The sequence below is a fragment of the Cricetulus griseus genome, chromosome 7, assembly GCF_003668045.3.
Source record: "Cricetulus griseus strain 17A/GY chromosome 7, alternate assembly CriGri-PICRH-1.0, whole genome shotgun sequence".
NCBI classification, from domain to species: Eukaryota; Metazoa; Chordata; class Mammalia; order Rodentia; family Cricetidae; genus Cricetulus; species Cricetulus griseus.
The window spans coordinates 27,379,852-27,397,904 of NC_048600.1; the positions used below are offsets into that span (position 1 = coordinate 27,379,852).

Below are 18,053 nucleotides of genomic sequence, written 5' to 3' on the forward strand. Positions count from 1 at the left end.
ACATAAGAAATTTCAATATTCACAAAACCTATACGGCTTCAAAACCCAGCTGGGAGGAATGGGATCTCAGCTGTTGTGAGATTGAGCAAGGGGCTCTCTTACCAGAGCTAGTTCTGAACAGGCCGGGTGTACTTTCACTTTCTGCCTGGGGCCCAGCCCTGGAAGAACTGATCTTCAGACCCAGCAAGACAGTCGCCTGACCTCTGGATGTTGAGTACTTACTGTGTGGAGGACAAAAAACATTAGCTTGCATTCTAATTTCTATAAAGAAGCATTTGTTCTCTAAGAGTTGAAATGTGCTCACCAGCCAACACATTTTAACCAAGATAACTTGTAAACTGACAACAGCTAACCAAACCTGTGCCTTGTCTCTCTGAGGACATCTGTTACACTAATACTTGAACATGTGCCTTGTGGTATTTGCTTTTTTAACTAGCTATGATAGCCTTAATTTTGAGGATTTGCTATAAGGTGAGTGGGGTGTGTGGGTGTATGTATGAATCAAAGTTCTTGGCAGAATATAAGAAAAGCATTTTTATAAAGTTGACTTTTTAAACAAACCAAAATTGTCTTTTTTTTTTTTTTTTTTTTTTTTGCCATGTACAGGATTAACAAGCTGCTCACGGTATATTCTGTAGTTGTGGCATTGCTGTTTCAGTCAATAAATACTGAACATCAACACAAAATGGGTCAAGAATAACATTTCCCTGAAAAATACGTTATTAACATTGGCAAATGTTAGTGGGTTTTTTGATCAAGAGTCATGAACAGGGGGCTGGAGAGATGGGTCTTCCAGAGGACTCAGGTTCAATTCCCAGCACCCACAACTGTCTGTAATTCCAGTTCCAGGGGAATCTGGCAGCCTCATAAAGGCAAATGTACAGGCAAAACCAAAATGAACATAAAAAAATACAGCTTTAAAAAGGTCATGAACAGAAGTTAATCTTGAAAAATGTTTAATCAACTTCTTGAGGTTATGTACATGAACAGTGATTCTTGGAATGTTTGTGAATTACCAACTGGAGGTGGCACCCATGGGAAGGCTTCCCTACTTGGGAAGGCTTCCCAGGATGACTAATGGTCTCCGTCTCCCAGCAGACTCCGCTCAGGCTTTGCTTCTTCCACATCGTTCCAGTAAGGAAGCAGCCATGGCAGAGAGGAGACCTTCTTGTCCAGCAGTGGCCAGAGGTTGGAGAACAGAAACTCGTTTCCCTTTGGTGATAAATGCAGGCCATCTGATAAGTAGGATGAGAAGTCCTGTGGAGAGAGGAGTGATGTGTCACGTGCTTTCCTCAGGGCTGCACCAGTAACTGAGACCACAGTGGCCTCAGAGCGCTTCTGTATAGGTGCTTAGGGTATAAGACTCTTGCTGCCCCTGCTCCTATGTCTAACCAACCCATCGTCCTGCATCCCAAAGAGGCTCACTGAGAGCCTATGACCACGAGGCATTACAGAGTGCAGGTTGGGGTAATAACTGGGACCGCCTCGACTAGAATGGGAAGGCTGTGTAGACACCAGTCTCCCATCACTCCTCTGTCTAAACCCAGGATTCACTTGGAGGCCCATTCTGGCCTGGAGGAATCTTCATTCCCCTGATCCCTATGGAGACTGTTCAGAGACAGAGAATTCTAGTTCTAGTGGCCGTTCCCATCTGTATGGTTCTGGGTTAATGATCTGTAAGGACCCTAACTATGTTAAACTGGAAAAGACTGAGTAAAACCCGGCAGTGGTGGAAGATGCCCTTGTAGTACTTTCAAGCCATCTCTACGGGATTTATCTCTAATTTATTTTGCGTGGTAGGCCTGGAGAAGGGGTGCACATATGTTATGGAGGAATAAGGACAACTTGTAGGTATTTGGGATCAAACTCAGGCTTGGCAGTAAGTGCCTTTACCAGCTGAGCCATCTTGCTGGCCCTGGAGCAGATTTGTAATAAAAATCAGGTGATAAGCACTGAGGCTACCGTGGCCCTTCCTCTCTGGGAACAAAGCTTAGTTAAGGATGCTGAGGTGGACGGAGTCCTAGGGCTCCGAGAGCCTCCAAAGATAAATGGGACACTTCTCTCACAAATTGTTAATCTTGCCTTAAACTCTGAGTCTCTTGGGGACTGTGATGAAGTCTGCAGCCATTGGGCGTCCTGGAACTGGCTAATGGTCACCATCTTCCAGCACCAGTCCAGGCTGAACTTCCATCATGTTCTTTTATAGGAAGCAGCATGACCCTCTTTACAGATCAACTGACATTATCAGACCCTCCCAGGACCATGGAGAAGTGATAGATTGAGAACTGGGGGAGGGGGAAGTTAGCATCTGGTTTGCGGACTGTAGGCTTGAGTTTTTCTCTTTTGTCTACATGAAAAAACCAAACAGCTGTGAAGAACAGATCAGCTGGGGTAAAGTGAGTCCACGAGCAATTCAAACACCACAGTCCCCACCCCTTAGCTCCTCTCTGGGTCTAGGCATCACCAGGAAACGCCCCTAGAGAATAAGCATTTTACTAAGAAATAAAAATTCAGTTCCAGGATGGGACTCTGCAGCGTGCCTGCTTAGCACTACTTGGTCCCCAGCACCCCATAAACTGGCAGTGCACACCTGTAACCCCAACACCCCACTTGCGGGGGCAGAGGTGGGAAGTTCAGAAATTCAAGGTCACCCTCAGCTACAAAACAAGTTTGGGGCCAGCCTTGGGTATGAGACTCTCTCATGGAAAGGGGGCTAAAACAGATGTGTCTGACTGTACCTCTTATATGCTGTAGACCAGGAACGACGTGGAACCTGCCATTGTCACTGTCCTCACCCTAACCTGTCACTGAGCCTTGTCTGGATGTCATATAGCTGGAATCATGCACATGACTTCAGAGTCCTTCTTTCCTGTCAGCTTTATTGATGTTCCGGACATCATCAGCCTTGGCCTCTTTGCTGCCCAGGACTCTGGATCTGGGTTTACTCAGTCACCTAGAGAAAGATGGGTGACTCGGTTCTAGCTTTGGCTTAGTGTGGATACTGCCAAAAAAATAAAAAACTATATGTGCACGGCTTCATCCTGTCAGTGCATGTGTGACTACTGTACAAAACCATCCGGCTGCCCTCCTGAGCGGCTGGCTGCACTTCACAACAACTAGCTTTTCCATATGTATTTGTCTTCAGGCTTTAAGACAAAATAATTCAACTAGAATGGCATCTCAGTCTCTGGATTTTGTTAGTGAAGATATGTCACTGTTTTTTCTGAACTCTGCCCTGCTTTTACATACGTAAACTTGGCCACTGATGGTGTTCTACGGTAACCTGAGGTTCTGACTGCCTTCCAGGTCTTCCTCCTGAAAAGCACGGCTGACATTTATGTCTTTTGAGACACAGCTTTATGTAGCCAGGCTGGCTCCATGCTACGTAGCTAGGGCTAGCCTTGAACTGACCATTCTACCCTCACTGCCCACATTCTGGGATTTCAGGCATGCACCACCATGCCTGTCTGAAGAACCCTTCCAGGAGAGCTGCACATCCCTTGCTTTACACCTCTGATCCCAATAACCCCGAAAGGCCCGAGAAAACCACAGTACCTGGTTGTCCTTCTGCATCAGGGTCCACAGGTCAAGGACATTAGTCCCACAGTCTCTGGCTACTTGCAGACACGCATTAGCATATTCACCGACGATGGAGTTCAGGCGATTTAATTTGCAGCCTGTTAGTGACAACAGAAGGTCACTGGCAAACTTATTGCTGGTCCTTATTAAGCTACAGTGACTGGACTGTTTCTAAATGCCACTGATGCCAGCCTGCCCGGGGGCTATGACAATGGCACTGCTCTGTACAAAGGACAGATCAGGGAAGAGCGGCCAGCTGTAGGTAGCATCTAGAAACTTCTAAGATAGGGTGCAGAGGCTGACCAGCTAGAGAGCAGACCACAGTGAGATGGGTTAGGGACATGACTAGAAACATCGAGACCATGAGATACACACTGCCACTGAGCACCCAAGTGTCAACATGCAGCCACTAGCTACTGCAGCAATGTGAGAAAAGTCTACAGTCTGCCCGAGCCTGCTCCTATGTGCCCGGAAACAACATGCTCAGCCATTCTGAGGCTTTCCTAGTTACGGCCATATTTTCTCTTTCGTGCAGATTCTAGTACACAGTGTACACACTTAGCCATGAACATGCTGCCCACCTCCCTAGTCTAGGAGGAAGGCAGACAACCCAGAGCATGTGGCAAACATGCCCAGCTTAGTGCCAGAGCTGGGGAGAACCTCAGAGTGCAGGTAGGGAAAGAACGACTGCCCTAGTTTTGACCTGTGCTGAAAGCCATTTAATGTGTACCGGTCAAACCATCTCCGGATTCAGGCCGCTGAGACAAAGTCCACAGAACACCTTTCCAGTCAAGTGTGCCAGCATGAGAGTGGCCATGCTGAAGAGACAACACACACAGGGAAGAAAAGAGGGATTTTTTTTACCATCACTCCATTCTCCAGCTGCCGAAGGAGGCCAAAAAGGAGCAGCTCCTAGCGGCTGGAAAAGGAGTCACCTGCAGCGCTCGGCTGCAGGTGGCTTCCCGGTGCCAGCGGAGAGCACCTGTCTGCCCTAGCTGCAGCTGGCAGTGGGCTTCGTGTACACTGTGGAAATGGCAACTACAGATGGTGCTTGGGCACTGATGCCCTCCTGACCTACACACCAGAATCCCTGCCCCACTTTATGTCTAAAACAGTCTATAGTAAGACATCAGGAGTTGATCTCCAGTTGACTGACAGGGCCCCGGAGTGAAGCCCCCAGCACCCACATGCAGCTGTGACAGGCCAAGCATGCTTTGTTCACCTTTCAGGATACATTCTTTCTCCCAGGCTGCTTCGCCCAGCGGGGGTGGGGTGATGAGAATGACTCGCTCCTCCAGGATGTCCACAGACCTCAGGTACTGCACCATGGCCCTCAGATTTGCACTGTACTCATCCAAGGGGACATGCTGCTTGGGGTTCTCATCTGTTCAAGACATGCACACCTCAGTCTGAACGCTTTGCCAGAAACAAATAAGGTACAATATATACTCCTTTTTAAAAAACATTGGTTTTTGCGACAGTTTCTTGCTAGACAGGTTCTAAATTCACTAGATAGCTAAGATGGGGGTCTCACTGTGTAGCCCTGACAGCTTGGAACTCACAGAGACCCTACTGTCCTCTGTACCTCCTAAGTGCTAGGAAGGTAACTGAACTCAGGGGTGTACACACCAGGCAAGCAGTCTACCCACTCTTCGACATCCTCAGGCCTTCGTGGGGTTTATTGTTGTTGCTTTGTGGGTTTTTGTTTTGTTTTTAGACGGTTTCTCTGTGTAGCCTTGGCTGTCCTGGAACTCTGTAGATCAGGCTGGCCTTGAACTCACAGAGATCTGCCTGCCTCTGCCTCCCGAGTACTGGGATTAAAGGTGTGCACCACTGGCAGACCTTTCTGTTCTGAGACAGGATCTTACTCTTCTTATTCAGGATGGCCTGGACCTTGCAGACATCTTTCTGTCTCAGCACCCCAGGGCTGAGGCCACAAGCATGTGCCACTACTCCCAGGCAGGAATATACTTTTTTGCAAATTTACAAAAATTTGAGTACCAGAAGACACAAAGAAAAGATTCCCTCCTCTTTTTTTTTTTTTTTTTTTTTTTTTGGTTTTTTGAGACAGGGTTTCTCTGTGTAGCTTTGGAGCCTGGGACTTGGCACTTGCTCTGGAGACCAGGCTGGCCCCAAACTCAGAGAGATCCGCCTGCCTCTGCCTCCTGAGTGCTGGGATTAAAGGGGTGCACCACCAAAGCCCGGCTATGACTCCCTCCTTTTAAAGCCAGTTACCTCTGCTGTTCACAGCTCAGGCCTCAGGCGGCCTAGAGCCTTTTGAGCTTGCTGGTCTTCTCTCTACGTTCCCCACCACCAGTAAGACTGCCTCAGCTCCAAATCTGCCTGTCATGGCTAGTCACTTAACCTCAGAAAAATGCCCAACCTTCTGAAGATCATGTCCTCATTAGGAATGAGGGGAACGGCAGCTCCACCTCTTGGGACAGCTGTGGAAATAATTAAGTGTGTAAAACATGCATCAGACTACAAAGGCTTGCTTCCAGTCAGGCTGGCACACAAGCACAAGGCGCTCTCTGCAGAGTCTGTGCAAACCACAGGGAGTGAAAAGCAAAGTCACCCATAACCTGCCATCCAGGTTACTGCTGGTGATTAGATGTGTTCCTGGCCAGTCTTTCTCTGTACCATGTGTAATTTAAGGAATTTTTTTTGCTTAACCAAAAATAAATAAATAAAACAAAACAAAACAAAAAAACAACCAAACAAAGAAAAAAAAAAAAACAGTAACGGGCCAGGTTGGCACACCCCTATCATTCCTAACACTTGAGAAGTAGAGGCAGTAGGATCAACTAGCCTTAGCTACCTAGTGTGTTCGAGGTCAGCCTGGGCTACAGGAGATGTTGTCTCTAACAAAAAGACTCCTTTTTTGCCAGAGACAGCATATCCCAGAGGCAAGCCCTCTGCTGCCAACTGCAGCAGCTAAAGACACTGGAGTGCAGGAACAAATGACAAATAATTTCAGGTAGGCCAACAAGGCAGCCATGTGGAAAATGAGCCTGGAGTACCTGAGCCAAATCTAACCACATCAAAGCCCAAAGAAACCCACACAGGCAAGCTCCAGGAACGCAGTGTTCTCTGGAGATACATATAAACATGGGTTTGCTCAAGTCCAGGAAAAACAGTTGATCTAGAAATGCCCCTTACCTTTGAGTGTGGCGTCATTGGCACCGAAGAAAACTGTAACTGCTACTGGGTTTTCCATGCCGCTCCCTTTACTAATTAATCTTGGGAGGATAATCTTGGCCCATCTGGTATTGTAACCTGAAAATCCACGATTCAGAACGTCACATTTTCTGAAAGAAATTTGGTTAAAAAAAGAGGGGTTATGAGCAAAGAAAGAGTGGCATCCTTGTAGTGTTGAGAGCCTGCCCAGCCTCCCTCAGTGAGACGTGGATTCCATACAAGGGGCTAAATCTAATTCTGTACATGTTTGTGGTGGCTAAGTATGGACTTTCTGATGGATGGTAATCTGGGCAAGTACAGAATGCCAGAGACCGGATAACAGGGAGAAACTCAGTGGTTTGGAAGATTATAGGCAGGCACCCCAGCCAACCCAAGTGCCACCTGATTTCACGAGGTGGCAAACTCGATTCTGCACCCAAGTGTCTGCCTTGTGTTCCTTTAACCAAGGAGGGAAAAGGCCAACAGACAAAAACGCAGTGTGTCTTCACTCTTCCCACGAGGCTTCCCATTAGGAAGCAGCTGAGTAGGATCTGAGAGTTTGTTCTCACCTGACAAGTCGGTCAGCCAGCAATGCGCCCCATCCACCTGGCTGGAAAGAAAACTGAAGAGAAAAGCCTGTTACTATCCATGCAGCCGGACACAATGGCAAAGGCGGTGGGGAAGCCCTTTAGATGCAGGCTGGTCTTGACACCCCCCCTGGGTTTCCTGCCTTCCTTGCTTGGGAAGGTATCTTGGGGGGTCACTGTGGCCTCACTTGGTAGGTGTCTGGAAATGCGGTTTTCTTTATCCAATGAACCCGAGTCAGTCGTCTACATTTTACTGTGAGTTAACATTAGCGACATCTGTTATCTGTACAGGAGAAACTCAGCTATGTTGAGTTAGATGACATCGTGTTATCTAAGGAAGCCAATTCCCTAACAGGGCAGTCCTCTAGCAGCATCGCGCCACCACGGCCACCTACGAAAACCTAAGAATAATGTTGCTAATTATTAGGGAAAGCCATTCCTGAATATTAGGAAACCACAGGAAAGCGGTTTTTCTATCTTCCCGAGGGAAGGCATCGTGAGGAACTTCCTTAACTGGGAGTTAAACGGTGTTAGATGACAGGATTACTTTTTCGTACTGTTGGAAGCATTTTGTTTTCAAAACCACTTGGTAAGGGTGTCGGCTCAAAGTTCAAAGCGTTTTTGGCGAGGAACCCACAGGAGGCTGCGGGAAGCGAACACGGAGAGGCTCCGGACCCTCAAAGCGCCTCCCCATGAGCACCCCCGATGCGCACCGGGTTATCTAACGTCCCCCTGAAAAGACGCGGACTTGGCCCGGGGTTCCACACCAGCCCACAAAGGTGCACGGCCCTCGGAGCACGAGGAGAACCGCGCCAGGCCTGCCCGGCACACGCGCGGACACAACCGAGGGTTCGGTGGGTACCTGCGTGATGGAGTCCCCAAAAAGCACCACCCGAGGCCACAGCAGAGAGCTCCCGCTGGCGGCCCGCTCGCATAGCGCCATAGTGGCCCGCTCGGAGCAGCCGGTCTGCGCCGGATGTGGATGCTTCTGAGGGGGCGGGGACATTGAGGGCGGGGCGAGGCGGCTCCGCTCTCTGGCCTCCTCCTGGTCGTGTTCTCTAGGCCGGGTCTCGCCTGACTCCATCGCTCCCAGACAGGCGATAGCTCGGGTGTCCTGGAGACTTGAGCAGCTCAGTGTGCCCAGCGGCAGCTGCCGGAGCTGGGACCCGTTTCATTAGGCACACCTGTCCATCACTGGCAAAGCCCAAGTGAGGCTTGCCTCTTGTTGGTTATAGGCCTTGATAGTCACAGTAAGGCGGCAACTTTGAAAGCCAGAGCTGCCCAGGGATCCTCACTCCAGACCACCTGACTCCATGGCATCGTGCCCCAGCATTAAAACGAAATGCTTAGATTTATGTAATAAATTTTTGTATGATGTTGGCGTCCTAGACTTTTGATACGGGCCAGAAATGGGAATTGGACTGTTTTTATAGAAATTTCATTCTAAGGAAGTCAGACTTAAACTTTGTTACCAAAGCACAGTAGTGTTTACATACCTAGGAGGGGAGGTCCATGCTAAGCTTCCATTTGCTCAATTCCTCAGCTTCATAGTGAGTGTGCTCTGAGGGTGAGGCACCAGCAAGTTCCTGTCTCTCTCAGGAGAAAGGCTGTAATCACTGAGACCCACCCCTCCCCTCCATCCAGTTATTTCCTGGCCTGAATTTTGTGTACTTTAGGAATGAGACTAATCCACACAATACATCTTTGTAAAACCAGCTCTGATCTGAGTGTTTGGATCTCTGAAAGGGGTGATTTTACAAAAGTAAGAATTCCGAAAGGGGGTAGAGAATAGGTTTCAAACCTGTGGCACAATATTTGCCTTCAACTCCAAACACAGACATGCTAATACTGCTTTTCCTTTCTGAAATACAGGAAGATGGATTCTGACACAGCTGCTGGAAGATCTATAGGACTCCAGCAGCAATGGGAAATGCCAGCAGGCAGCTCCAGTGAGGATAGTTGGAGAACAATGGACAAAGTTGGTGGCCCAGCAGGAATCAGGCCATCTGATTTGGAAGGAAACAGGCCACCAGAGAGAAACTAGGTATTTTATTTGGAGTAACAGAGGTAAAGGTAAAAAAGTTCAAGTGCTGGGAATCAAGGCAGTCAGTGCACAGGTGTCAGGGCTGCATACAGCCTCTGGGCAGCCAGTTCCACCATTTCTCTGAGGGACTCATCATCTTCACTGCCTTCTTCACATTCTACAATCTGAAAGCAAAAGCACAAACTTCAACCTAGAGCCAATCACCCCATGGACTCAAATGAACTCTAAACTCTGGAGGCTGCTTGCCAGGACTCAGAGCCACTCACCTACCCACATGTGGCTCGCACAGTGTTCAGATAACAGTGACTGGAGAGCTGAAGGGGCGGGGCAGGAACAGACTCTTCCGCCAAAGTCCCTACATCTATCCAGTACACAATATTCTATGCAAGTCAGTCTGTGTAGCAGATTGTTTAGCAGGCAATGGGTGTGGTAAACTATTCACCATTTGATGATATTTGACTCAAACTAACCACCTTATAGCCACTGCCTTGTTACTGCTGTTATTTTTAAAAGGTAACATTAGTCTCACTGTATAGACTGGCTTCAAACTTGCTATATAACTCAGGCTAGCCTAGAACTCATGATCTTCTGCCCCAGCCCAGTGTCACAGAGTTCCAAAGCCAGCCTGGGTCACAGGATAAGAACCCCTATCTCACAAACCAACCCAGGATCCAGGCTGTTTGGATTATAGGATGAACTTCCACATGCTCACGTCTATGTGTCACCAGGGAGAACCCAGGGCTTTGTCCAGGTTGTGAAAGCCTCAACCAACTGAGCCAGCCTCCAGCCTCCAAACTGTAGCACCCAACTGCCAGGGCTGCAATACTATTCCTGTCTTCACCTCATCCCTAAATGTCTTGAAACACACAGATAGCTACATACCCGAGTCTCCAAATTAATATTCGCTGTTTTCCCGTCCACTGTGACACTGAGGACAGAGTCATCTTTCACACTGACACAGTCTTCTCCAAATATGTCCCTTTAAGTGAACAAAAATTGATATTACTGAGAAAAATCCAACTTTACCGGTGTGGGAGGAATTACACTGAAGAGAGGCCCAAGTCCCAGAAGTAGAATGCTTTTATTTAGCTACTCTGGAGACATGCTGTTGCTGTTGATTATCTGTTCTACAACAGCTGAAACACAGCTCTAGTCATGGGAATGCTCCACTGTTCCATTTAGCAAGCATGAGCTTTGGTTGTTTTTAATTTAATACCAGGATTAAGCTTGGGGCCTTGCATTCTAGGCAGACATGCCACACCAGCTCTTTAAAACAGGGTCTCACAAAGTTGCCTAGAATGGCCTCCAGCTTCTATGTAGCATAGATCTTATGACCCTCCAGTTTGGGGTCAACTTGGGCAATACAGTGAAGCTATGTCTCTTAAAACACAAAACAAATCAAAAAGCCAATGAAAGCTATTATTAAAAAGCCACTGTTATCAGTATGAAATTTTAGAAAAACATAAAGGACACAAAATCTTCCCAAATACTAAGATTTCTATCCTTGTCACTCTCAACTTAGATGCAGAAGCAGCCATTGTCATGATTGGAACCTGCAATGTCCTCAGAGGACATCAAAATTGGCTGCCAGGTGATGGGTTCTGACCTAATTCACCAAGCGATTCCTTCCCTTACAGACTCACATCAGGCTGGCATTGGCACAGCTGCAATGGTAACAGACATGAGGCCTGGGTGAGGAAGAAAGACACCGGGAGCATGACTGTGAAGGGGACAGCCTGTGTGTGACTGTGAAGGAAGGGGACAGCCTGTGTGTGACTGTGAAGGAAGGGGACAGCCGGTGACTCTGAAGAATGGAATATAGTGAGCTTCCTCCTCTCCTGCACAATCCCATCACCACAATGCTCTACTCCACATCAGGACAAAGCCAAGGCCACCTGGCCATGGCAGAGCCCTCTGAACCAGGAGCCAAAATGTATCTTTCTTCCCTTTGTCTTGCAGACATTTTCTCTAAAGAAAACTAAGTTATTCATTCACCAAGCAAATGATACGATATTGGGTGCTGAAACTATGAATTAACTATCCACTGGTAAGAGGTTTCCTAAGATCGCTTAGAAAACATCCCAAAGTCAGCTGAAAGAGCACCCACAGGAAGGCACTGTGGTAGAAACACACCAGACTGGAGACATTCACAGTTACAGATAGACTTACTGGAAAGAGGCTAAACACCCACTTTACCAAACAATTCACGTCCAAGCCAATACTTAAAATAACTCTTAAAGGCACAGTGACATTCAGCTGACATCACACTAGTTGACAGATGTGCAGGCTTCATAAGGCTGGAGCACTGGCATGTGGCAACAACCACAGTGTGAACTTGGACATAACTTACTTAGTACATTAGCAGGACAGGGACACACCATGAGTTCAGCATTCCCACCCGCATACACACACACCCATGCACCCGCACACCCAGCTGAGACTTACTGCAGCATGACCTCCAGCCTCTTGCTATAAACGTGCATCTCTAACTTCTTAGAGACCTTCTGCACCGCACCTGAAGGACAAGCAGCTCAGTCACCAAACAGGTCACCAGAGCATGAAGTAACCATGGAGACCTCAAAGTCAAAGCATGTGCTGTGCCATCTGCTCACATAAGGCAAATTCATGTGAATGTCAGTTCGTGTTTTTATAAAGGAACCACAACAACACCCAGTTCACTTTTATTTCCCAATTTTCTCAAACTTACATTCTGAGGAGAGGTGACTAAATTATAGGTCCACAGACTTCTGGACCATTAATCTGTATCTAAACGTTATGTATCAGCTATAGCATCTGATACGAATATTTTAATAAAATCAATACTTAAGGGCTGGAGAGATGGCTCGGCATCCTCTTCTTTTTTTTTAACCCCAACAAACACACAACTTGATGGTCATGATAAGTCATCTTTAATCTGGAGTTAAGGTCACCCTGGCCTATCCATTCCTACGCCTCCCTGGCCTGCACCAGCTATACAACAGTGCCCATTCATGGTCTCTGTTTCCCCAAAGGGTAGGCAGACTTGACATGTGAAGTGCGCACACACAAATTCTCTTTCCCTGAGCCATCATCTTATTACCACATGGCCCAGTGCTCACTGCATCACTCAGGCTGGCCTCAGACTTGCAGTGACCCTCTTTCCTCTGACGCCCAAGTGTCAAGATTACAGCAATGTGAACCACCCCATTTTCAACGTTTTGCTTTTTTTGATTCTACTAGACAGGGTCTCTTTTCTCTTGTAGAGTCCAGGCTGGCACTAAACCTGGCCTTGATCTCACCCTCCTGCCCCACTGGTCAAATGCTGGGGCGACATGCGTGCACCACCGTGCCTGACCAGAACCATTCTCAGTGCTGAAGAAGGTTCCAGGACCAGATGCCCACTAAATGGGTGCTCTCAGCACTGAACCACACCAGCCCCACAGAGCAAACAGCAGCACTGTTCACAGAGCTAAAGGCGAGGATGAAGACTGAGCAGAGACTCTCACACTGCCATGACCCACAACCAAATGCTCCCCAGCAGCTCAAGGGAGGATATGGACATGGCCGGCTTACTCATGTCACTCATGTGACAGAGTGGCCAACACAGAAAACTTAGGGAGTGACCAGTTCCACTTCCCTCCCCTGTGCCCATTCTGTCTCTAGGGGGACATTCTATCCTGAACAGGCTCTGGTATCCTGTGTGGGTCTAGAGTGGGGGGAATCTCCCAGAATACCTCAGGGTGCCTCCTTGTCTGATGGCACATCTGGAGTCCACTGTGCAGCCACAGGGCCAAGCCGCCAGCCAGCTTCAGCACATGCTCTCACTAGTTAGAGCTGCCATTCTATTCAGCACCTTCCCTTGAACATGAAGCCAGCTCTCTCCCTGAGGGACATGCTGGCTCAGCGGAGCAGTATCTTAGCATCTCTGTTCACAATGTTTTAGGAGAACTGTAACTAAACAGGATTCTACCTTTGTGAATGATGAGCCAGAATGAAAAGTAAGACATCATGTGTTCATACCTCAAAATCACACACTAAAATCTAGGAAAACTTAAGTTCTACTCAGGGCTCTACTGATTTTTTTTGTTCTAAGAATCTGAGAGAGATGGAATGGTTAAGCATGGGGCAAGCCCTACCTTTCCTTATTTTTGGATTCGACTGAACTTCCAGTATCACGGTGGTCACTGTGTCCGCATACATGTCGTTAGAGGGGTTTGCCAGCCACTATAAAGCAAAGATGGAGTCAGGAAGGTAGAACCACAGCCATACTGCTGCGAGCTCTGCCTGTCAGGCCAGCAGGCCGCAGGGGAGCTGCTGCTCTAGCTTTTTGGGGAATCAATTGGCTCCTAGTCACATGAGACTCCTAGTCACCTGAGTCCTTTAAACGCGCCCCCCTCCCCACTTTGTGGCAAGAAGTTTTCCATGCATTGCCATTTAATTTCCCTAATTATTTTATTAGAAGAGAAAACTGACCCCAAAGTAACACATGCAATATAACTGCTGGTGCTGGGTCAAACTCAGATTCCAAATTTCTTTATGCTACTGGCTCAGGCAGCAGGACAAGAGGGTGAAACACAAGGTGTGTAATGTAGATGCCTATTGAACTTTTTGTTTGTATTGGGTCTCACCAGTGTATCTCCACCCCACCCCACCTCACCCCACCCCACCCCCTAAATGGATCTGAATATTTTGCCAGCCTGTATGTCTGTCAGAAGAGGGTGCCGGATGTCCTGAAACTGAAATTAGTCAGTTATGCCACATTGGCCATGTGGGTGTGGGGATTGAACCCAGGTCCTCTGGAAGAGGACATTCCAGCCCAGATGATGTTTGTCTTTTAAATTTATTTATGTATTTATTATGTATACAGTGTATGCCCAAAGGTCAGAAGAGGGCACCAGATCTCATAACAAATGGCTGTGAGCCACCATGTGGTTGCTGGGAATTGAATTCAGGAACTCTGGAAGAGTAACCAGTACTCTTAACTGCTGAGCCATCTCTAACCCATTTATGCTTTGAGTTACTTTACAGTTTATTCAAGACATGAAAATATCTTTTTTTTTTTTTTTAAAGGAAGGTGGCATGACTAGTTTGTGGCCTTTTTTTTTTTTTTTTGTATTTCGAGTCAGAGGTCCTCTGTGTAGCCCTCCCTGGCTGTCCTTGAACTCAGAGATCCAGGAGCCTCTACCTTCCAAGTACTAGCATTAAAAGTGTGCACTATCTTGAGACTTTTAAGACCCCCCCTTTTTTTAATTAAACTATAAGTACATCAAATTCCTGCCAGCCTCTCCCCTGTTAGCCCCACCACCACCTACTCTTTCTCAAACTCACGGCCTCTTTTACTTTAATTGTTGCTGTATTTCTTTCCCTAGACTTATAAATACAGCCTGCTCAGCATGTATAGTGTTATTTTCATATATTTGATTTCAGGCCTGACCACTTGGTCTTGGAAGACCTATCAGGGGACTTTTCCCTTGGCAAGACTATTTCTCAAGCTCTCAGAATGCCTTAGTTGCTTGTAGTTTTGTCTAAGGCTGAGCCTGTGAGCTCCCCTCTTCAAAACTGATGGTACCCCAGATTATCAATAACCACACTTCTCTGCGATTACACATACGGTTATAGGAAACTTCCCTCCTTCCTCCCCTTGAGGTGATGACTGGGCCTCACCTCCAGAACCACCATGCCTGGCTCCTGTATGACAGTGATATTCTTGAACACCTTCAGAGCAGGTTTTTCTTGAATTTCTAATTCTTCTACATCACCTGAAGAAAATTGTAAGACTCATATGATTTTCTTACAGACTTTAAGAGGCGTTAGTCTTTGTAGAGATAGTTAAAACAGAGCTGCTGTAAGTGGGAAGATTATTAACATTTAACAGCTATGTTTTATTCCTACTGCTCATAGCAACTGAAGACCACACAGTACACAATTCCTACACACGCGCCTCAGGCACCAACACTCGGGCCACCAGCAAGAGAGATCCATCTCCATAGCACCTCAGCTTTAGTGCAAGCCTCATGGGCCAACTCCCCACCTCCACCTTGAGTCTAATTGTCACACAGGGAGTCCAGCTGCTGAAGGATCACTAGTTCTTAAATGAATCTCCTCAAGGACTAATTCATTCATTCATTAATCAATCATTAATTTATGACTTTCCTCTTTGGCCATACTCTTGGATGAGGTCAATTTCAGGTGGGTAGAATCCTCCCCCCACTTCTTGTTTCAGGGGCTAAGGGGCTCAGCAGCAGCAAGCACATCACAGCCTGGGGTGCTCCCGTCTCCTCAGAGAGCCCACACTGATGCTTCAGTTATCACCTTATATCAGGTAAGGACATTTTGTTTAAAATGGTGAGAATGAGAGACATAGGCTTAGGCTCTCACCAAGGTCTTACCATACCTGCTACAGACTGGTCCTGGCAGAACAGAGAACATGATATATAAACCCTTAAGTATAGCTACCTAGAACAGATTTAAATGCAAGGAGCAAAGACAACTGACATTCTTAGGATGGTAAGTGATCAAAGATGTGGGATATTTAGAAACTCGGTTATCATTGTTAACATTTTCATTTTTAGGTGAAAAAGTGACCATGTAGTACACATGGGATTCTGAGACAATTATTAAGATGAAGTACATTGTTTCTTTGATATAAAAAAGTTTCTTACAAAAAAACGCAACGAAGTGAATTTCTGTAAACACACCTGTCAATTTCTGTAGCTGGTAATACAGCAAATTAAAGGGCCCAGTATAAGGGATGGCCTGGGTCTGTTTCACAGTGCTCATGGCCAGGTCAGTGTAATCTGAAAAGAAAATAAGAAGAAATACACTGTAAGAAACAAGACCAGCTGAACATGGTGGTAAACACATCATCCTAGCACTTGGGAGTTAGAGGCAGAAGGATTTGAGATAGGGGCCAGTCTCAGCTACAAAGTGAGACAACAGCTCAAAAACAAAACAATACCAAATCACACAAAATACAATTTGCAAAAATACACACCATGGATTAAGAAAAACAGCAGATTAAGCACCCACCCAAGACCCAGCAGGAGGAGTCCACCATCCCAGACCCAGCAGGAGGAGTCCACCATCCCAGACCCAGCAGGAGGGGCCACTGTCCCAGACCCAGCAGGAGGAGCCACTGTCCCAGACCCAGCAGGAGGGGCCACTGTCCCAGACCCAGCAGGAGGGGCCACTGTCCCAGACCCAGCAGGAGGGGCCACCTATGGTAGGGCTGCAGCTACATATTTCCCAGTCCTACACTTATCTTCTGCCACCTCCACTCCAGTTAAGTCGTGGACACAGGAAAGTTCCCTTAATCCTTGGACATATGAGTCCTTGACGTCTCCAAGCCAGCATGCCAGCCATCTTTTCTGCTCACTGTCTCTTTATGCAACTACCTGGTATGAGTGCTCTTGCTATGACTGCTCCTGGCACGAGAGTGCTCCCAACTTGAAAGGCATTTCCCAGGTCTCTAGGGAGATACTTCTTGTCTCTACAAAGGAGCTGCACCAGGATCAGCACTTTTTGTTTTGTTTTTTTTTTTTTACAGGGTTTCTCTGTATTGTTGTGGAGCCTGTCCTGGAACTTGCTCTGTAGACCAGGCTGGCCTCGAATTCCCAGAGTGCTGACTGCCCCTGCCTGAGTGCTGGGATTAACAGAGTGAGCCATCAACGCTGGGTCAGGATCAGCACTTCTAACAAGGGTCCCTCATCAACAGCCAGGACGGGGTTTCAGTCACTCCTCAGTGTTCAGCAGTAGCCCAGAGGCTGGCCTAAGAGTGAGAGTTCACTGGGCTGCACAGAGGCCAGCAGTTAGCAGCACACACTGTTCTCACAGAGGATCCGAGTTCCGTTCCCAGCACCCAGGTTGGGTCACCAGCCAGTTACACCAGCTGCATGGGATTCTGACAGCTCTGGCCTCACCAGCATGTGTGCATACACATGTAAAAGCAATTAAAGTAAATTTAAAGAAAGTTTTTTAAAGAGTTAGTGAAAAAACAGCTGGTACATTTATTTGTATGTGTTATGGTAGTTGAAAGATGATCTATCTCACAGTAAATATCTCATTACAATTGTTGTGACCCTTTTCCCTCACAAAGCACAATTTGGCAACACACATCAGCACCAAGTGTGAGTACACTGTATACCTGAAGATAAAACTATTCTTGGTATCTGTTATGTGACCTGTTATCATTTGGGAAAGCAGTATTGATCAATGGCTCAGAATTTACACAGATCAGAGCTCACACAGAAGTATTGATACATTCTGGGAAGAAGCAATCTACAAACATAAATGTAGTCCTATTTAGCTTAGTTCAAACCCCACTTTTCTCTAGTACACGCTTATATGCGTGCATGCGTCTCTGGCTGCACATTCTGTGTTACGTGCTTGCACAACACAAGGACATTCCAATGCAGTTAAATAGTTAAGAGTTTAATTTTCACCAGGCAGTGGTGGCACACGACTTTAATCTCAGCACTCGGGAGGCAGAGGCAGGTGGATCTCTGAGTTCAAGGGTAGCCTGGTCTACAAAGTGAGTTCCAGGAGAGCCAGGGATACACAGAGAAACCCTGTTTTGGAAAAAATAAAGGAACTACAAACAGTTTATTCTCTTCTCCTGACAATTCTTCTGGAGAGATAAAGAATGAAAAGGCTGAGTAAGTTATAGAAAGCTTGGGTCATAAGGAACA

General features: G+C 47.0%; 2 protein-coding genes across 3 annotated transcripts in view; both read right to left on the bottom strand.

Annotated features, from left to right (window-relative positions):
• Window positions 1-939: 939 nt before the first annotated feature.
• On the bottom strand, window positions 940-8,359 carry Iah1 (isoamyl acetate hydrolyzing esterase 1 (putative)). Its single transcript, XM_027424697.2, has 6 exons — window positions 8,206-8,359; window positions 7,326-7,378; window positions 6,739-6,887; window positions 4,802-4,963; window positions 3,556-3,677; window positions 940-1,257 (listed from the first exon to the last, which is right to left on the bottom strand). The coding sequence occupies exons 1-6, from the start codon at window positions 8,347-8,349 to the stop codon at window positions 1,075-1,077; spliced, it is 813 nt and encodes a 270-aa protein (XP_027280498.2). The 5' UTR covers window positions 8,350-8,359; the 3' UTR covers window positions 940-1,074.
• A 1,014-nt stretch (window positions 8,360-9,373) lies between these two features.
• The window catches only part of Cpsf3 (cleavage and polyadenylation specific factor 3), a 29,348-nt gene continuing 20,668 nt past the window's right edge, over window positions 9,374-18,053 (bottom strand). For both annotated transcript variants that reach the window (XM_027424695.2, XM_027424696.2), the window contains exons 13-18: window positions 16,065-16,163; window positions 15,031-15,125; window positions 13,503-13,590; window positions 11,833-11,902; window positions 10,270-10,366; window positions 9,374-9,551 (exon numbers count right to left, since the gene is read on the bottom strand). In XM_027424695.2, the coding sequence (XP_027280496.1) occupies window positions 9,450-9,551; window positions 10,270-10,366; window positions 11,833-11,902; window positions 13,503-13,590; window positions 15,031-15,125; window positions 16,065-16,163 (551 nt within the window). In that variant the 3' untranslated portion in view covers window positions 9,374-9,449. The remainder of the gene's footprint in view (window positions 9,552-10,269; window positions 10,367-11,832; window positions 11,903-13,502; window positions 13,591-15,030; window positions 15,126-16,064; window positions 16,164-18,053) is intronic.